This window comes from Hemitrygon akajei, chromosome 3 (genome assembly GCF_048418815.1).
Source record: "Hemitrygon akajei chromosome 3, sHemAka1.3, whole genome shotgun sequence".
NCBI classification, from domain to species: Eukaryota; Metazoa; Chordata; class Chondrichthyes; order Myliobatiformes; family Dasyatidae; genus Hemitrygon; species Hemitrygon akajei.
Window position 1 is genome coordinate 28,384,272 of NC_133126.1, and position 21,847 is coordinate 28,406,118.

Here is a 21,847-nt window from a genome sequence, read left to right on the forward strand (position 1 = left end):
CCAGAGTCAATAAGATTGTTGATGGTGTGAGAGACAATGACTTGGTGTTCCTTAGTGGGGTCCTGTTCAAGGGGTAAGTAAAAGGTGTCTGAGAGTTGGCGCTGGGCGTCAGCAAGATGGAGGTCAGTTCTACATCTGCCCCCACACCTCCTCCCACACTACCATCCAAGGCCCCAAACTGTCCTTCCAGGTGAGGTGACACTTCACCTGTGAGTCTGTTGGGGTCATTTACTGTGTCTGGTGCTCCCGGTGTGGCTGCCTAAATATTGATAAACCTGACGTAGATTGGCAGACCTCTTTGCCGAGTCCCTACGTTCTGTCCGCCAGAACAAGCAGGATCTCCCAGTGGCCACACATTTTAATTGCACTTCCCATTCCCATTCTGATATGCTCATCCATGGCCTCCTCCAGTGTCGTGATGAGGCCACACTTAGTTGGAAGAACAACACCTTGAATCCAATTTGGGTAGCCTCCAACCTGATCGATTTCTCGAACTTCTGGTAATGCCCCTCCTCCCCTTTCACCATGTCCTGTCCCCTTTTCCCTCTCTCACCCATCTCCTCCCTCTGGCGCTCCACCCCCCCCCCCTTTTCTCTCTTCCATGGTCTGCTGTCTCTTTCACCAATCAACTTCCCAGCTCTTTACTTCACCCCCCACTTCAAATTTCACTCATCACCTGGTGCTTCTCTCTTCCCTCACCCTACTTTTCAACTCTACTCCTCAGCTTTTTTTCTCCAGACCTGCTGAAGGGCTTTGGCTCGAAACATCGACTGTACTCTTTTCCATAGGTGCTGCCTGGCCTGCTGAGCTCCTCCAGCATTTTGTGTGTGTTGCTCAGCATAAATGGATTTGTTTCTTTCAGTCAGTCAGACACACCCAGAAAGCAGATGAATGATCATTAATTTATTAGCCATGTTCATGGTAACACAAGTAATATCATTGTGACAGTTACCCAATGCATATTTTACTTGCTTGTGGAGTACATAATTTAAGTGTATCACATCAGCTCGAAACTGACAAGCCTGGTGAAACATTATGTGGTTTTCAGGGTGATTTCACTGCCATGCCAGTGCACTTTCGATGGACTTCTTCAGCATCAGTGTTTTCCTTAGGTAATTCACTGGCACTCGTGACTTCCATTGCCATAGTCTGAAATTCCCCCTCCATCCTCTTTTATAACACTGATCCCTGTCTGAATCTCTTTGTGAAGTCAGATATTTAATACAGGTTCTGTGCATGACTTACAAATTTCCAATGATTAGCCATATTTAGCAATAATATTTGTGAATTTTGCCAACCCTATACATTCTCTCTTCCATCGGGCAGAAAGTACAAAAGCCAGAAAGCATGTACCATTAGGCTCAAGGACAGCTTCTATCCTATTGTTTGGTTCTATTGAATATTGAATATTCAATACTATTGAATGGTTCCTTAGTATGATAAGATGGTAATCTTATGATAATCATTACGACCTTGCACCTTATTGTCTGCCTGCACTGCACTTTCTCAATAACTATTATACTTTATTCTGCATTCTGTTATTGTTTTGCCTTGTGCTACCTCAATGGACTGTATAATGAATTGATCTGCATGAACATTATGGGAGTCAACACCCTACCCAATTTTCCATCATTGTTTTTAAACCCTTTCCCCCCAGGTTGAGTAGCCCAGACATCTCCCCTTCGGTTCTCCATTTCAGACTTAAACAACCTTCCTTCCCTATCACTAACATTTAGGTCATCTGAGTATCTCTTGCTGCCTCTTAGGAACAAATTCCATCTTAGAGATGCTACATAAATTCGCATGGTTGGGGTTAAAGTATCTCGTTGGCCATTAAACATATCTTGGACTCTGTCAGCAGCCCTCCACAGAGTCCCAGAAACTCTGCTGATTTATTTGATTATTTTCTTATTGACAAAGTGGACCATCACCTCAGGATGGAACTCTCCAGTTTGGCTGCTCCCATTGTCTGGTAAGTTTTGACTCTGCAAGTACAGGTATGCACTAATTAATCACTTCTAACCAAGATCTAAAATTAACAAAGATCTGTACCAATTAGTGGCTAATTAACATCTCAGAGTAACTTTTGCAATCTCAGCCAAAACCACTGTTATAAGATCATTGGACTGGCCTCTTGTACTTTAAGATGAACTCTTGACCACACAATCAACGTCACTGTGACCTTGCACTCATTGTCTCCCTGCACAGCACTTGTACTACCTCAATGCATTGATGTAATAATTTGATCTATATAAAGTGTGCAAGACAAATTTTTCACTGTATCTTGCTTCATGTCAATAATAAACTAATTCCAAATCCATCTCCAATTATAGTTCCACATGCTAATATGCCACCTCTTTCTCTGTAGCAATCACTAATAAACAGAGTCATAGAGCGACATAGAACAGAAACAGGTCCTTTGTCCCATCTGGGTCCTTCAACCTGCACCTAGATCATATCCCTCCTTATTCCTCCCATCCATGTACTTATCCAAACTTCTCTTAAATGTCGCAATCAAACCCACATCCACCACTCCCGCTGGAACTCGTTCCACATTCTCACCACCATTTATTTATCCTTTATTTTGCATCTATACCTTTTCAAAGTTCACTCCAGTATTGATATAACAAACCTCTAGACTTGATGCTCACTGAAAGTTAAAATGCATATTCAGATGTACAAACTAAACCATAGAGATATCGGCATCTGTACATTGTTATTGCTTCCAAAGTCCACTGCTTGTGATGAAAATACAGTAACTACTTTGACAGTAGCTAAGCTCTTAGGCTCAATTGATCTCTGCCAACCAAGTTGCCTACTTGAGCTAGTCTCGTTTGACTGCACTGCATTTTATCCGTAATACTTTATTCTGCATACTGTTACTGTTTTCCCTTGTATTACCTTGATATACCTATGTGATGAAATGATCTGTACGTGTGTCAATAATTTACCTATTTACCTGTGTTTCTAACTTGTGGAAACTTTGGTTTACGGACAGTTCTTGGAGCCCTAACATGACCCTGATGTGACTATACTTAAAAAGGTCAGCTCTCCAGCAACTTGCGGGCAGGTCTGTGGTCGGACACCAGTTCAGGTCCCAAGAATGCCAGACAATAAAGATTAACCTGCACATCATTGGAGACAGTCCAGGAGAAGCTCATCAGGATCATTGCCAGGAGGAGAGTCAATAGTTCAATAGTTCCATTTCATATCAGAGAATGTATACAATATACAATCTGAAATTCTTGTTTGCCCGATCAAGAGAGGCTTGGTTCTGTATTTCTTGTGGTTTAGAAAATGAGGGATAATTTCTTGATACATAGAGGATCCTGAAGGGAGGCTGATGCTGAGATGTTAGTCAGAGAATGTCAGACAAGGTGATACAGTTCCAAACTAAAAAGCCAGTCATTTAGAGTTATAGACTAATACAGCAGGAAAAAGGCCCTTTGGCCCAACTTGTCTGTGCTGACCAAGATGTCCATCTAAGCTAGTCCCACTAAAGTACATAAACATCTCTTCTTGCAGAGGGCAGTGAACCTCTAGGAGGTTTATTGCAGTTGGACAACTACAGGTATCTAAAGGGGAGGTAGATTATTTTGTTATAATATGGGAGAATTGGTGCAGAAGAGGAGTTGTGGCCAGCATTGATCAATCATGGTTGTCGTGAACAGCAGGGCAAGCTTAAGACCTACTACCTTCTCCTATTTTCCTGAGCTTCTGTGTCCACAGACTGACAGGACTTCCTATCATTAAAGAGAACGTGCAAGGGCAAGGAAACATCATGCTAAAAGGTGGCTCCACAGGAGAGGATCTCTTGTAGCAGTCCGCTCATCTCCCCAGCTCAGCAGCCTAACCTCTCCAGAGTGGAGATGGATGTGTTGTGGGTCACTGTGGACTCCCGGAATGTCAGCAGTGACTTCCTCCTTCCCACAGACTGGGAGTAAAGCTCCTTGGCCTTGCTGCGGAACTGCTTCCCTACCATAACGTAGAGGACAGGGTTGATGCAGCTGTTGGTACATCCAAAGAAGGTGACGATCTGGTTGCCGTTACTGAGGGCCTCTTTCCAGGTACAGCCAGTCAGCAGGCCCGCAATCTGGAAGAATTTCAGCACCCGGAAAATCTGGAAGGGCACCCAGCAGATTAAGAAGGCCAAGAGGACGATGAGGATCAGGCCAGCCGCCTTGCTTTCCTTGCGCACCAGCTTGAAGTGTCGCAGGCGGTCGTTACGGAGGACGCTGAGGATCTTGGCAGTGCAGAAGCTGAGGACAGCTCCGGGAATGAAGAAGACGCCAACAATGAAGACGATGTCGAACTTGAGCTCCCAGTCCGGCTGAGGGTACTGAAGCAGGCAGGCAGACATATTGAGGTCTGGCTGGAAGATCACGCGGCGGAACAGGAAGGCAGGGCTGCTCATCAGCAGGCTGAAGGCCCAGATCAGGCTGCAGTTAATCTTGGCGCAGAAGACCGTGCGGATACGCCCAGGGTTGAGGACCCTCACCAGGGCGAGGTACCGATCTATGCTGACCATCACCAGCAGGTAGATGCTGCTCCAGAGGTTCATGTAGATTGTGAGGTTGACAAAGCGACAGAGGAACTGGCCAAAGGGCCAGGCAAAGCGCTCGGCAATGTTGGCTGCCCAGAACGGGAGGCAGGCTAGCAGCAGGAGGTCGGCGCCGGCCAGGTTCCCCAGGTAGATATCGGGCACTGTGCGCCGGCTCCTGTGCAGGCAGAGGACAAGGAGGACGAAGGTGTTGCCCACCAGGCCGATGACGCACACCACCATGATGTAGATGGGCAGGAAGGCATACAGCCAGTCCCAGAAGATGCCATCAGGGCAGTAGCTGGAGTTTGTGAGGCTGCTGGCTACACTGACGTTGTTGGATGCCATTGGAGGCCAGACCAGTTGTCTCTTTGGGGAGATGCCTGCGGGGGGAGAGAGAGAACAGTAACATATGAAATCCACGATCCAAAGTTCACTTACTATCAATACCAAAGTACCTGTGCATTACCATATTCTACCTCGAGAATCATTTTCTAACAGGCATTCACAGTAGAACAAAGAAATACAATAGATTCAATGAAAAATTACACACAAAGACTGACAACCAATGTGCAAAAGAAGACAAACTGCAAAAACAAAAATAAAATAATAGATAGATAGATAGATAATACTGAGAACATGAGATGTAAATTTCTTCAAATTGGGCCCATAGGTTGTGGAATCAGTCAAGAATTGTGGTGAGTTAAGTTATCCACGCTGGTTCAGTAGCCTGATGGTTGTAGAGTAATAATTGTTCCTGAACCTGGTGGTGTGAGACTTAAAGCTCCTGTGTCTCCTGCCTGATGGCAGCAGAGAGACAGCCTGAATGCTACGTTCTCCAGCAATATCTGGTGGGGAGAAAGAGGGGGAGGCGTAATATCACAGGTGGGTGTGAGTGAGGGACGGATCACTAAGGGGAGGAAGAGTGGTTGAGAGACAGATCAGTATGGTGGTGTGGGGGGGGGGGGGGGAATATAGATTGGCCAAGGCAGATCATTGTGATAGGAGTTCTGTGGGGACAGCAGGAAATGGATCACTCCTTTGGAAGGGAAGCTGGGAGGCACGAGAGACATACCTGGAGTGTTGCGAGGTGAAAGCCAGATCACTCTAGGAGAGGACATAGGAGAGATTGAGTCGCATGGAATTCTATTCTCTGGTAATCAGAGGAACGAGAGGCAGCAACATTGTTTCCACTGGTAGGTGAGACTAGAACTGAGGGACATGGCCTCAAGATTCAGGGGAGTAGGTTTAGGGCGGAGATGAGGAGAAGTTACCAGAGAGTGATGAATCTGTGGAATTCTCTGCCCAAGGAAGCAGTAGAGGCTACACAATTAAATATTTTTAAGGCACGGTTAAATAGTTCCTTTTTTGCATAGCAGGAGCAGTAAGAGTAATAGAGAAAAGGCAGGGAGGTGGAGTTGACCCTGTGGCCAGATCACCCATGATCGTACTGAATGGTGGAGCAGTCTTGATAAGCCAGATGGCCGACTCCAGCTCCTAGTTCTTGTGTATCGAGGCAAACGGGAATTTGGATACACAGGTACATAGCAACAGAGACAGGCAGTGCTTTGTATATAGAGGCATGGCCACCTGGAAAGTTATCTGGAGATACAGAGGTATAGATAAGTTGGATAGTCACAGTCTTTTCACCCCAGCAGAGGGACCTGAGAACAAAAACAGGCAAATGCGGAGGGAGGAAACCATCAACGTTTCAGGTCGAAGTAGTGTATTAGGATACAGGATCTTGAGAACTCTTAACAATTTCTTTCACACCCCCTCCCCCCAACCTCCATAGATGCTGCTAAACCCACTGAGTTCCCCCAGCAGATAGAGTCATAGAAAACTACAGCTCAGAAACAAGCCCTTTGGCCCATCTAGTCCATGCCAACTATTAATCTGCCTAGTCCCATCAATTTGCAGCCAGACCATAGCCCTCTGTACCCCTCCTATCAATGTACTTAACCAAATTTCTTTTAACTGTTGAAATAAAGCCCACATCTACCACTTCTGCTGGTGGCTCATTCCACATTCTCACCATCCTCTGAATGAAGAGGATCCCTCTCATACGCCCCTTAAAATGCTAAGGGCATTTTAAATATCTGTTAGAGACCCTACAGTTTCTGAACTAGCCTCCTACAAAGTCTAAATGAACACCTTGCAAGCCCTGAGTGTCGACCCACCCTAATTTGCCTCAAGACAGCAGAAACCTCCTCCTCTGTAATTGTATATGGTCCATGACCTCCCTGTTGTTTTGCCTCACTTCTACAGACTCTGTGCCCATCTCCCAAGTAAACAGATGCAAAATATCCATTTAAAATCTCCCCCATCTCTTTTGGCTCCATGCATAGATGACCACTGTGAACTACAAGAGGACTAATTTTGTCCTTTCGTTTTCGATATAGAATAGATTTCAGTGAGATTCCCCCTCCGCCACTTTCATGATTCAAATCTCCAGTGAGTAAAGGCCCAAAATCATTCAACGGTTCTCATACATTAACCCCTTCATTCCCAGAATTATTCTCATGAACCCCCTCTAAGGCACACCTTTTCTTAGATAAGAGGCCCAAGCTGCTCACTTCCAGCTCCATGCATAGGTGGCCATGCTAATCTTCCAGAGGGCCACTTTTGTCCCTTGCTATCCTTTCTACAGAAGCTCTTATGATTTTCCTTCACCTTCCCTTCTAGAGACTTCCTGATTCCCTTCTTAAATGTTCTCTTGTATTTCTTGTACTCAAGTACCTCATTTATTCCCTACTGCCTCTATCTGTTCTGTATCTGTAGGATTTTGTGAGTAAAACATATGAGAGCCACTTTATGTGTTTAACAAAAGCCACAGTCCTTCCAATACAAACAAAACCACTATGGAAAAGGATCTTGGCAGTTGTGGGGATGACTTACAGCGGATTGAGAAGCTTGAGCAAATAGAATTTAAAAAAGAGGATGTGCTGGAGCTTTTGGAAAACATCAAGTTGGATAAGTCACTGGGACCTGACGAGATATACCCCAGGTTACTGTGGGAAGTGAGGAAGGAGATTGCTGAGCCTCTGGCAATGATCCTTGCATTATCAATGGAGATGGGGGAGGTACTGGAGGATTGGAGGGTTGCAGATGTTGTTCCCTTATTCAAGAAAGGGTGTAGAGATAGCCTAGGAAATTATAGGCCAGTGAGTCTTCTTCAGTGGTTGATAAGCTGATGGAAATGATCCTGAGAGGCAGGATTTATGAACATTTGGGGAGGCATAACATGATCAGGAATAGTCAGCATGACTTTGTCAAAGGCAGGTCATGGCTTAAGAGCCTGATTGAATTTTTTGAGCATGTGCCTAAACACATTGATGAAGGTAGAGCAGTAGATGTAGTGTATATGGATTTCAGCAAGGCATTTGATAAGGTACCCCATGCAAGGCTTATTGAGAAAGTAAGGAGGCATGGGATCTAAGGGGACATGGCTTTGTGGATTCAGAACTGGCTTGCCCACGGAAGGCAAAGAGTGGTTGTAGACAGGTCATTTTCTGCATGAAGGTCGATGACCAGTGGTGTGCCTCAGGGATCTGTTCTGGGACCCCTCCTCATTGTGATTTTATAAATGACCTGGATGAGAAAGTGGAGGGATGGGTGAGTAAATTTGCTGATAATGCAAAGATTGGGGGTGTTGTGGATGGTGTGGAGGGCTGTGTGGCAGATGGAGTTCAACCCAGATAAGTGTGAGGTGGTTCATTTTGGTAGGTCAAATATGATGGCAGAATATAGTATAATGGTAAGACTCTTGGCAGTGTGGAGGATCAGAGGGATCTTGGGGTCCGAGTCCATAGGACACTCAAAGCTGCTGCACAGGTTGACACTATGGTTAAGAAGGCGTATGGTGCAATAGCCTTCATCAACTGTGGGATTGAGTTCAAGAGCCAAGAGGTAATGTTACAGCTATATAAGACCCTGGTCAGACCCCACTTGGTGTACTGTGCTCAGTTCTGGTCACCTCACTACAGGAAGGATGTGGAAACTATAAAAGGGTGCAGAGGAGATTTACAAGGAATGTTGCCTGGATTGGGGAGCATGCCTTACAAGAATAGGTTGAGTGAACTTGGCTTTTTCTCCTTGGAGTGACGGAGGATGAGAGGTGACCTGATAGAGATGTACAAGATGATGAGAGGCAATGATCGTGTGGATAGTCAGCGGCTTTTTCACAGGAAAGAAATGGCTATCACGAGAGGGCACAGTTTTAAGGTGCTTGGAAGCAGGTACAGAGGAAATGACAAGAGTAAGTTTTTTTTTAAATGCAGAGAGTGATGAGTCCGTGGAATGGGCTGCTGGCAATGGTGGTGGAAGTGGATACAATAGGGTCTTTTAAGAGACTCCTGGATAGGTAAATGGAGCTTAGAAAAATAGATGGCTATGGGTAACCCTAGGTAATTTCCAAAATAAGTACACGTTTGGCTCAGCATTGTGGGCTGAAGGGCCTGTATTGTGCTGTAGTTTTTCTGTTTCTAAAAGCAGTCACCTTACACCATAAGATATAGGAGCAGAATTAGGCCTTCTGGCCCACTGAGTCTGCTCTGCCATTTCATCATGGCTGATCCAATTTTCCTCTCAGTTCCAAACTCCTGCCTTCCCCCCCCCCCCCCCCGTATCCCTTCATGCCCTGACCAATCAAGAATCCATCAACCTCTGCATTAAATATACATAAAGACTTGACCTCCACAGCTGCCTGTGGCAACAGATTCACCACTCTCTGCCTAAAGAAATTCCTCCTCATCTCTGTTCTAAAAGGATGCCCCTCTGTTCTGAGGCTGTGTACTCTGGACTTAGACTCACCCACCATTGGAAACATCTATCAAGGCCTTTCACCATTCAATTGATTTCGGTGGGATCACTCCTCATTCTTCTGAATTTTAGTGAGTACAAGCCCAGAGCCAACAAATGCTCTTCATATGACAAGCCATTCAATACTGCAACTATTTTTATGAACCTCCATTGAATCCTCTCCAGTTTCAGAATATTCTTTCACTTTCCCAAGAACTTTCTCTCTAGAAATGGTAACTTCACACACTTCATGACCCCTGGAACTTCTACCATACTGCTTGTGCCTTACACAGAGAAGACTGATGCAAAATACTTATTCAGTTCATCTGCCATTTCCTGTCCCTTAGTACTACCTCTCCAGCAGTCCAATATGCACTCTCACCTCTCTTTTACACTTTATGTGACTGAAGAAACTTTTGGTATCTTCTTTAATATTATTGGCTAGCTTGTGTTTGTTTTCCATCCTTACCTTCTCAATAAATTTTTTAGTTGCCTTCTATGGTTTTTAAAAGCTTTCCAATCCTCTAACATCCCACTAATTTTTGCTCTATTATATGCCCTCTCTTTGATGTTAATGTTGGCTTTGACTTCTTGTTAGCCATGGTTGTGTCATCTTTCCTTTAGAAACTTCTTTCTCTTTGGTATATATATATCCTGCTTCCAAATTGTTTCCACAAATTCCAGCCATTGCTGCTCTGCCCTTATCCCTGCCGGTGTTCTTTTCCAATCAATTCTGGCCAACTCATCTCTCATGCTTTCATAATTCCCTTTACTCCACTGTATTACTGACATATCTGACCTTAGCTTCTCAAATTTTAGGGTGAATTATCACTTTCTCCAAAGGGTTAAGCTCCGTAAGGCTGTCCCCAGGAGATCCTGTCTCTTAAAGAGAACACAACTCAATGACTGTGTTTATGAATGTTGTAGAACAGATTCTATTATGAACAATATATGTCAGCTGTCATCCATTACCCTACACGGGCTCCCCTCCACCCCAGCCCAGAATTCATCAAAACCAGCATTGAGAGTCTGTCTGGAGCTTGTAGAAGCCACGCAGCTTAGGCCCTACGTGCTTTGGTTGGAGTAACAGCAGGTGACTCTGGCTCATCCAGGGGTGCGCTGACACACACTTGGTCATGTTGTGATGCAGGGGGTATGGTAGTGGGACCATCCCAGTCTTGCTGGGCCAGTTTAAGGCGATCTATATTTACCCTTTATATCTACAATAAAAGTCTTTTTGCTCTGTTCCAAAACCCGGAATGGGCCATCGTCAGGTGGCGTAAGGGTGTGTTGATGTGCATCATGGTGGACAAAAACAAACAGGGCAGAAGGTAGGTCATCTGGAACCACAGAGTGCTGCATGCCACGATGGGACGTAGGAATAATTGAGTTTATTGAGGGCAGAACGTTTCTGAGGCACTGACCAGGCGGTTGTGGCATCAAGAATAAGATCACCCAGCACCCGTGGCGTCTGCCCATACACCATCTCAGCTGTGGATCACTGCAAGTCCTCTTTTGGAGCTGCTCTGAGCCCCAGCAGAACCCAGAGGAGACCATCACGCCAACACTCGTCTGTCAGGGAGGCCCTCCGAGCAACCTTTAAGGAATGGTGGAACTGCTCACACAGGCCAATGGACTGCAAGTCATATTCTGTGTTGTGATGCCGAGGTTCTGGGCCATTGGAGCCCAGAGGTCTGACATGAATTGGGAATTGTGGTCAGAAGAAATATCTGGGTGCCAACCCAGATATTGATGAACACCTTAGCCACATCCACAGCCATCGTCGACGCTAGAGAGGCGACTTTTTTTTATTATTATTAAATACAGTCGTGAACATTAGCCAGATCAGAAATGCTGATCAAGTCAACTAGTTCCCAAAGAGAACTCTGATAGGCCAATCAGATGGTTCACTGCTGCTCAGCAATAGAACACAAAAAAGCATATGTACAATTAAGAAACATTAAAAAATAGAAATACTGGAGTCACGATGATCATGATGAAGTCTGCTGGAGAGAGACCTTTATACACATGCTGTCTTCCATAATTCAGAGAGATTGAAGGATAAGGTTGCAGGGTGACAAAACATGACAGGAGCACTTGGAACTAAAAACTAATCCCTCCCAGGAGAAAACAGCCCCTGATCTTTCTGCACTGTTCTCCAGCAGTTTAAGGACTAAGTCCAGCCAGACTTAGTCACAAGTGCTCTTGAAAGTCTGGTTTTAACCCTACCTGCCAACAACCAAGCATTGCTATCCTGGTCCCCTTCACGATAGCTTATGAAGAAGCACGTGACTTCCCTCCCAGAGATGATAGGTGTTTGTGCACTCGACTCTTGAAGGCTTGTACCTCATCGTCGCAGATGTTTCCAACCACAGCATCTGGAAGGCTGTTCCAAATTCTGATAGCACAGTGAAGGAAGCTTCTGTCCAGTGTGTAGGTTCTCACATCAGGCATAGAAACAGCATGAGCAGGCACAGACAAACTTGATCGTGTGGTGCGCCGTCTCTCATAAGATGAAGGCAGCATGGCGCGAAGGTCTGCAGGGCTGTGGCTGGTGTGCAATTTGTATAGCACAATAGCTGCTACAACCTGTCTGTAGTGTAAGCTACTGATGGCTAGCTTCTCACGAGCTGTGGCTTCATCTACACCTATAATCCTGAGAGCCTGCTCGTATGGTCCACCAGGCTAAGGAGATGTTTGAAATCACCAGATGGTGGGGGGGTGGGAAGAACCAACCAGATCCATATTGGCATGGTCAAACCATGGCTCAGGGAGCTCAAAAGGTGCCCAGGACCCTGAAAGTGACGATTTCACCCACTGACAAACAACACAGTCCACTCTAGTTTTCCACGTCCTTCCCAAGGCCATGACACACAAACTTTAAAGCAACACACACACACACATAACGCTACAGAGACTCAGCAGGCCAGGCACGATCTCTGGATCCACTCCCACTCCGCCCCCCCCCCCCCCCCCCACAGATGCTGCCTGGCCTGCTGAGTTCCTCCAGCATTTTGTGTGCGTTGCTCTGGATTTCCAGCATCTGCAGACTTTCCTTCGTTTGAAACTTTAAAGCAACCAGTTTCTGTGAATCCTTCCTGTCCGGTTGCAAGAGCCCCGTGAATTAAGTTAAAAACAGTATGCCTCTGGTTTGCAGGGACTATGGGGCAAGGGCAACTGGTTAATACATCGCACAGGAGAGGAACTCTTGTGTCTCCAAGCTTGACGTCAGCCAACTGCAGAGCCGTGACTGCTGTCCTGTGAGCCTGGCGCTTTGGGTCGGCTGCTCGGTCGGTTGCCAACCCCGATGTGTACGGCATCGACAGCAGGCTGGAGAGGCAATCAGCCACAGAATTATTTTCCCCTTCGACGTGCTGAATGTCAGTCATGAGTTCCACAATGTAGGCCATATGGTGCTGCTGCTACCATGCAGACCAAGGGCCTGTCGCTTTGGCCATCGCAGACACGAGTGGTCAACGAGCGATGTGAAATGCCAACTCCCCAGTGAAAAACTGAAAATGGTGGACAGCCAGATAGAAACAGAGAAGCTTGCGGTCAAACGTGATGATGTACTTCCTCTGGGGTGGGGGGGGGGGGGGTGAGAAGCTGCAGCTGCCTGCTGAAGAAGGCAAAAGGCTGCCAGATGCTTCCAAGCAAATGTTCGTGCACATCACCCACTGCATAGTTCTAGGCGTCAGAGTGATGGCTACAGGTCCAGTAGGAAGCAGGTGCTCCAGTCGGGTCGTATTCAAAGTTCGTTTGGTGTAGTAAAACGCGCTGTTATGTCTGCTGACGATTCAAGCATGCGATTAGGGGCACTGCCTTTAAGGGCACTATCAAGGGGAGCACAAGTTCAGCAGTTCACGGAATGAAATTTGGTGATGGAAATTCACCATACTCAAAACCTTGCAGTGTTTTGGTAGGGCGCGGCAGAGGAAAGTCCATAATAGCACCAATTTTTGACCGCAGGGTGTTGCAACTCATAAGGAGATGCAGTAGCCGAGAAAGGCAATGGTAGACAACCCGAACTGGCACTTAGCTGGGTTAATAATCAGCCCATGTTGGCTTAAGCGCTTGAAAGTGTGCGGAGATGTGATATGTGATTGCTTTTAGCTGCCTTGACAAGTATGTCACTCAGGTAAACAAAAAGAAAATCTTAAGATTCTTTTTTGAAAATAGAGTCAATTAGTTGCTGGAAAGTCTTGTACTGCAAACGATAGGCCAAAAGGGGTTTTCAAAGCAGTTTCTGGAACGTCCTCTTGCACTTAGGCAGCTGATAATAGTAGCAGCCAACGAAGTCCACTTTAGAAAAAAGTATCTCCCCGGCTAAACGTGCCGAAATGTCTTTAATACGTGGGACGGGTGACGATCGGGGTGGTGGCGTCGTTAAGGGGGCGGTAACCGCCACATGGGCTGAGAGACCATGTGGAAGGCTGAAGCCCAAGTGCTATTTGACCTGCATACAATGCCAAGCAATTCCATGTTAGCAAGCTCAGCCTTCGTGCTGGCCAGCTTTTCCGAGTCCAGTCTACGTGCAGGGGCGTGGACCAGGGAGCCAGTTGTGGAAAATGTGGGCTTAATGAGGTTCAGGAATTTACCCAGCAAGCAGGTGGGGCATACAGCAGACAGAGTCATTGTTAGGTACAGGGTAACGACTCAAAGTCCTTTTGCATGCACAAGCCGGCAGTTCTGCCTAGCAAAGGTCTAGCATTGTTGCCGAGACAAGGTGTGGTCCACTGAAGCAGAATGTGGCCCGTAGTGTCCCATAATCCGGATCCTGCTGCCGCTGGCGGCCTCCAGCGAGGGTCCGCCGCTCTTTGCCTCATAATCAATGGCAGCACCCTCACGTGTCACACAGGAAGCATTACCCTGATGGGGTGTCAGTAATGTATAACAGACGACAACTTGAACCCACGGTGTTCACAGACCTCTGACGTCCCATTGCGCTGGCACTACGGAGACTGCATTGAGTTCGGCACTTGGCGTTCGCGCCGAAGAGTCCACGGTTAACAACACAAGACCGGTTCGGAGCCGCATTCTTGAGCAAGATGAGCGCTCTGCTGACAAGGCTTATCAAGGCCCGGCTGACCTACTGTCTTTCACGGGCCATGTGAGCGAGGGCTACGGGAACTTGATTAGGCACTTGTTGCATAAAGAGTTCTTTAGAAATAAAGCAAGGATACCAATTGCCCAGGAGAGACAGCACGTGGTCCATTCGCCCTGAATGCCTGGCATCACCCGGCGCGGACAGGGAGAGCAACAGATCGGCATGCTCAAACTCCGACAGTCCAAAAGTCCGAACTAGCTGAGATTTCTGAGTCACGTATTTATCACGTACGACGAACGAGTCTTCTAGTAGACTCACTCTGGCTGCAGTGGAACCTCTTGGCTATGTTTCGGTGTGATGGTATTTGGTATTGTCCACGGTGATTTCTCGCAGCGCGAACTGGGCTTCCATCCGTGTAAACCACGCGGTAGCGTGCTGCTCCCAAAACCCCGGCCCCGTGAAAGCGACTTGCGTTGGTCGACATGTCGTTCAGTAACTCCGGAATCATCCGAGAGCGTCGGGTCACTCGTGTAGGCTTTTGTGAGTAAAATGTGAGCTTCACTAAAGCCGCAGCCCTGTTCTTCCAATACAAACAAAACCAAAAGCAGTCGCCTTTCATTACATCAGGCCCCGTTTCAAAGTGAACAATGCATGTCACCTGTCACCCATCACATTACCCTACACAATACCCAAACCTGTTATCCTTGCCTTTATTCTGACAGAAACATACAAAGCGACAGCCAAAATGCTGGAGGAACTCAGCAGGCCAGGCAGCATCTATCAGAAAAAGAAAACAGACGACGTATTGGGCCGAGACTAATCAGAAACATACAAACTCCATACGCTCAAAATTTCACTTTCTCACTTACCAAGTACACCTGTGCCAGAAAACAGCCTGTCCCAATCCACACTTGCCAGATCCTTTCTGATACCATTAAAACTGGCCTTTCTCCAATTCAGAATCGCAACCTGAGGACCAGACCTAACCTTCTCCCTGATTATCTTCAAACTGACGGCATTGTGATTATTAGGTTCAAAGTGTTCCCCAATGGCTGTCACCTGCCGTGCCTCCTTCCCTAATGGAGATCTAGTATTGCACTCTCTCTAGTTGGGACCTCGGTATTGATTAAGGAAATTTTCCTGAACACATTTGACAAACTTCATTTCATCTTTGAGAGTTCCAGTCAATAGGTGCAAAGTTAAAATCGCCTATCACAAGCTTAATGTTTCTTGTGATCTCTCTACAAATTTGTCCTTCTAAATCCCGCTCGCTATTGGGTGGTCAATAATAGAATCCAATTAACGTGGTCATGTCTTTTTCTATTCCTCAGTTTCACCCATATAACCCAAGTAAACGAGTTCTCCAACCAGTCCTATCTGAGCACTGCCGGGACGTTTTCCCTGATTAGTTAAGTCACCCCTCCCGCTCTATCCCGTCTAAAACAACGGAACCCTGGAACACTGAAAACTAAGATGGTTTGTTACTCCAGATTCCAGTGTATGCCGTTTCCTGTAACTCTGCAGTCAAATAGACCGTCTTGGACTGTGCTTATCCGTGTCTCTCATAATTTTATAACCTTCTAGTTGGTCTCCCCCTCCGCCTCCCCAGAGAAAGCAACCCAGGTTTATCCAACCGCTCCCTTTAGCACATGCTCTTTAATCCAAGCGACATGCAGATTAAATACTCCGGCACCCGCTCCAAGGCCCCCACACACTTTCTGTAATGGGGCGACCAGAACGACACGAAATGCTCCAACACAAGAGATTCTGCAGCTGCTGGAAACCTAAAGCAACACACACAAAATGAGGCAAATCAGGCAGCATTTCTGAAGGGTCTCTGCGCCAGAACATCGACTGTCCATTTCTCTCCATCCGATCTGCTGAGCTCCTCCATCGGTTTATAAAACCACAAGACCATAAAACATTGGAGCAGATCTGGGCCATTCGGCCCACTGAGTCTGCTCCTCTGTTCAATCATGGCTGATTTATTATCCCCTCAACCCCATTCTCCCCATGACCTTCAACAACCTTATCAACCTCCGCTTTAAATCGCCAAAAAATTTGCGAGCGTTACATTGTTCCGATTGCTTTGCGCATCAGATTAAAAGAATTAGCCAAATTTGTGATTTTAGCCATGGATATCCTGCAAAGTTCACAGTAACTTTATTATTAAAGTACACATATGTTACCATATACAACCTTAAGATTCATGTTCTTGTAGAAAACATAAATACAATAAAATTTACGAAAAAGACCTGTTCAAAAGATGATAAATTGTGCAAATAAAAAAAACGGAGAACAAGAGATGTAAGGAGTTCTTGAAAGTGAGTCTGCAGGTCGCAGAAGCAGTTCAGGGTGTTGGTGATTGAAGTTATCCACGCTGGTTCAAGGGCTTGCTGGTCGAGGGAAATAACTGTTCCTGAAGCTGGTGGTGTGGGGCCTAAGGCCGCTGTATCTCCTACCCGATGGTAGTAGCGAGAAGAGAGCCAGACCTGAATGACGGGGACTTTCCAGCAGCGAGCGGCTATTATTTGGGATTGGAGTCCTTTCACTCTCGCTTCCCACGTCCCCACCTCCCGGCAACCGAGCCATCTGAGGAGAATTCCTGGCACCATATGCAGAGAACACACAATTGTACAGCACGGGACCAGGCCCTTCGGCCCTCGAGTAACCCTATTGAAAACAAATGTTAGATCCGCCCCTCCAGGTAGGGTCCTGCTCTGAACACCCTTCCTGGCAAATGCTGCCGGCTCGCTGAGAGCCACTAGTCCTGACTCAAGCCCCGGGCCGCTCTGAGACCACAACAGCGATTTAGAGGGACAGGTAAAAAAAAACACAAAAATAGCAGTTTAATTCTAAAGTCAGGTTTTGCGAGAGGAAATAGTTCTGTAACCCGAGCCCGTCTACCAAACGATATCCAGAGTGCATGGATGCTAAGATTGTTTTTTAAGATAAACTCAGTGATTCTTCCCTTCCGCCATCAGATTTCGGAACAGTCCACAAACCCATGAACTCTGCCGTAGACATTCCGAGCCCGGCTGCAACCTCATCTTTGGGAGAGGAGGGATCTTCAAAGAGGGGCTACAGCTGGGGACAGCTTGTAGGACTAGCCTAGGACGGGGCACTCTGTCGACGGCCTATTAGTATGAACCCATGAACACTACCTCACTATTTATATTTATTGTTACTTACAGTTTTTGTTTGTGCTTTGCACTGCACCGCTGCCAGAAGAGAACAAATTTCATGTCATATTAGACAGTGATAATAAGCCTGATTCTGATTCAGACTCACACATTGTCCCGGGACAGTGGGGAGTGGCAAGGCGGGAGTTCTAATGAAGCGTCCTGATCAATGCTCTCGGCATGACTATTTACTCTCCTCCACTGATGCTGACTGACTTGCCGAAACCCTCGAGCATCTTTTGAGTGTTGCTCCCCGGCACTACATATTTCCCAAGCCCAGAAATCAGCAGCTCGTCCCCGCTGTATCCATCCCTCAGTAGTCCAAACCTCGGAGGGGAAGAACTCTTCCTCGCCCAGGCCAGAATCGACCGTGGCTCGCCCTCCGCGTTGGAGAGGCAAGTTTGGGAGTGCCGCGGTGCTGCCCGGGAAACGTGATGGTGGGGCCAGTACAAGAGACTGCAGGTACTGGAAATCCAGAGATGCTGTCTGACCTGCGGAGTCCCCCACAACATGCTGCAAGAACTCAGCACGTCAGACAGCACCTATGGAGGAGGGGAATAAATAGCCGACATTTCCGGCCGAGACCCTTTTTTATAGGACTGGAAAGGAAGGGCATAGAAACCAGAATAATCCAATCGAGGCAGTGACCCTTCATCGAGATGTCCGGGACATTCGGGGTCATTGGTCCCTCTTGGCGAATGGACAGGCTCCTAATCATTAATAGCATCTCACCGTGCGTAGAGCTGAAGCCCTCTTCCTCCTCTTCTCGGGACGTCCCAAGATTGGCACTGGATCCTCTGATGCAGATGAAACCTTTGACTCAAGAGAGCTGCGCGCCCCACCTGAGCCGGGTCTGCTTCTGAGAACAGCTCACCCGTCGCTGCGGCTTTAAATCCTTCGTCCTGGCGGGGAGCGAACACAGCGCTCTATCATCATTCAACTATTTAACAGAGGAAGCCCCGCCGGCCTGTAAGTGGTTTGGATGAGTGTGCCTGACATCATCACCACTTCAACAGAGCCGCTGTACAAACAACTTTCAGAGCTGTTTGTAAAGTAAATTAGCGACGGAGGAGTTGTCATCTGGTGGAATTCCAAGTTTCCATGAAGTCGGGTTTATAGAACATCCGGCTCACGATGTTGTACAAGACGCTGGAAGAACTTAGCAGGTCAGGCAGTATCCGTGAGAAAAGAGTAGCCAGCGTTTCGGGTCGAGACCCTGATGAATGTTTTCTGACCTGCGAAAACATTTCTGGCTATCCACTCTATCTATATCTGTTATCATCTTACACAACTCTGCCAAGTCTTCAGTTGGGTCATTTGCACTGAGGTCTTGCTTTTGTACATCTTAGTTTAACACTGTATGGTCAGATTTTATGTATAAATTATATATCATTTCTGTTATGTGCATTGTAAGACCATAAGATACAGGAGCAGAACTGGTCCATTTGGCCTATTGAGTCTGCTCCACCATTTCATCATGGCTGCTCTATTTCCCTCTCAGCCCCAATCATCTGTCTTCTCCTGTATCCCTCCACACCCTGGCTGATCAAGAATCTATCAATCTCTGTCTTTAGTATACCCAGTGACTTGGCCTCTAGCAACTAATTCCACAGATTTATCACTCTCTGTCTAAAGGAACTGCTCCTCAGCTCCATGCTCTGAGGTTGTGTCCTCTAGTCAGATTCCTCCACTGTTGGAAATAGCCTCCCCCAGATCCACTCTTTGAGGTCTTTCAACATCTGATAGGTTTCCATGAGATTGCTCATTCTTCTGAATTCCAGTGAGTAGAGAGTCATCAAATGCTTCTCATATGATAAGCCTTACAAGACGAAATCATTTTTGTAAATCTCTTGAACTCTCTCCAATGTCAACACATCATTTCTTAGATAAGGGGCCCAAAACTGCTCACAATACTCCAAGTGAGGCCTCACCAGTGCCTTATAAAGCCTCAACATTACATCCTTGCTTTTATATTCTAGTCCTCTTGAAATGAATGCTAACATTGCATCTGCCTTCCTCACCACCAATTCAACCTGCAAATTAACCTTTAGGGAATCCTGTACAAGGACTCCCAGGTCCCTTTACACCTCAGATTTTTGCATTTTCTCTCCATTTATAAAATAGTCACCCTTTTCATCTCTTCTACCAAATTGCATGGCCTAAACATCCCAACACTGTATTTCATCTGCCACTTCTTTGCCTATTCTCTTAATCTTTCAATGTCCTTCTGTAGCCTCTCTGCTTCCTTAACACTATCTGCCCCTCTACCTCTCTTTGTATCATCAACAAACTTGGCCACAGAGCCATCAATTTCATCATCCAAATCATTGATATATAATGTAAAAATAACTGGTCCTAGCACAGACCCCTGTGGAGCACCACTAGTCCCAGGCAGCCAACCAGAAAAGGCCTTTTTTATTCCCATTCCTTGCCTCCTGCTCTGTCAATGCTCTATCCATGCTAGTATCTTTCCTGTAACACCATGGGCTCGTAGCTTGTTAAGCAGCCTCATGTGTGGCACCTTGTCAAAGGCCTTCTGAAAATCCAAGTACACAACATCCACTGATTCTCCTTTGTCTACCCTGCTTGTTATTTCTTCAAAAAATCCAACAGATCTGTCAAGCAAGATTTTTGCTTAAGTAAACTAACTTTGGCCTATATTATCATGTGCTTCCAAGTACTCCGAAACCACATCCTTAACAATCGACTTCAACATCTTCCCAGCCAATGACCTATAATCTCCTTTCTTCTGCCTTTCCCTCTTGAAGTATGGAATGACATTTGCAAATTTCCAGTCCTCTGGAACCATGCTGAATCTACTGATTCCTAAAGGATCATGATGAATGCCTCCATGAAATCTTCAGCTACCTCTTTCAGAACCCTGGGGTGTAAATCATCTGGTTCAGGTGACTTTCAGTTTCTCCATAGTAATTGTAACTTCACTCACTTCTGCCCCCTAACACTCTCAAACTTCCAGCATACTGCTAATGTCCTCCAGAGTGAAGACTGATGCAAAATACCTATTCAGTTTCTCCACCATTTCCTTGTCCTCCATTACTACCTCTCCAGCATCATTTTCCAGCGGTCCAATGTCTACTCTCACCTCCCTTTTACACTTCATGTATCTGAAGAAACTTTTGGTATCCTCTGCAGCTTAATGTGAAAAAAACTAAGGAGCTGGTGGTGGACCTGAGGAGGGCTAAGGCACAGGTGACCCCTGTTTCCATCCAAGGGGTTAGTGTGGACATGATCAAGGATTACAAGTACCTGGGGATACGAATGGACAATAAACTGGACTGGTCAAAGAACACTGAGGCTGTCTACAAGAAGGGTCAGAGCCATCTCTATTTCCTGAGGAGACTGAGGTCCTTTAACATCTGCCGGACGAAGCTGAAGATATTCTACGAGGCTGTGGTGGCCAGAGCTATCATGTTTGCTGTTGTGTGCTGGGGCAGCAGGCTGAGGGTAGCAGACACCAACAGAATCAAGAAACTCATTCGTAAGGCCAGTGATGTTGTGGGGGTGGAACTGGATTCTCTGACGGTGGTGTCTGAAAAGAGGATGCTGTCCAAGTTGCATGCCATCTTGGACAATGTCTCCCACCCACTCCATAATGTACTGGTTAGGCACAGGAGTACGTTCAGCCAGAGACTCATTCCACCGAGATGTAACACTGAGTGTCATAGGAAGTCATTCCTGCCTGTGGCCATCAAACTTTACAACTCCTCCCTCGGAGTGTCAGACACCCTGAGCCAATAGGCTGGTCCTGGACTTATTTCCACTTGGCATGATTAACTTATTATTATTTAATTATTTATGGTTTATATTGCTATATTTCTACACTATTCTTGGTGCGACTGTAACAAAACCTAGTTTCCCTTGGGATCAATAAAATATGTCTGTCTGTTTGTTTAATATCATTGGCTAGCTTCCCTCTGTATTCCATCTTTTCCTACTTTATGACTTATTAGTTGTTTTCTGTTGGTTTTTAAAAGCTGTGCAATCCTCTTAATTCCCACTGTTTTGTGCTCTATTTTAAGCCCCCTCTTTGGCTGTTATGTTGGCTTTGACTTATCTTGTCAGCCACAGTTGTGCCATCTTGCCTTTAGAATACTTCTTCTTTGGGATGTATCTATCCTAAGACTTTTGAATTGTTCCCAGAAATTTCAGCTATTACTGTTTTGCTATCATCCTTTCTAGTGTTCCCTTCTAATTAATTTTGGCCAATTTCTTTCTCATGTCTCTGCAATTCCCTTTACTCCACTGTATTAGTAATAC

The 21,847-nt window shown here is 46.2% G+C and overlaps 1 protein-coding gene across 3 annotated transcripts in view; it reads right to left on the bottom strand.

Annotated features, from left to right (window-relative positions):
• Positions 1-883: 883 nt before the first annotated feature.
• The window catches only part of bdkrb2 (bradykinin receptor B2), a 127,570-nt gene continuing 106,606 nt past the window's right edge, over positions 884-21,847 (bottom strand). For 2 of the 3 annotated variants that reach the window (XM_073039424.1, XM_073039426.1), the window contains one exon: positions 884-4,923. In XM_073039424.1, the coding sequence (XP_072895525.1) occupies positions 3,842-4,923 (1,082 nt within the window). In that variant the 3' untranslated portion in view covers positions 884-3,841. Of the gene's footprint in view, positions 4,924-18,301; positions 18,462-21,847 lie in introns of those variants that run through there. The other variant, XM_073039425.1, reaches the window with a different exon arrangement.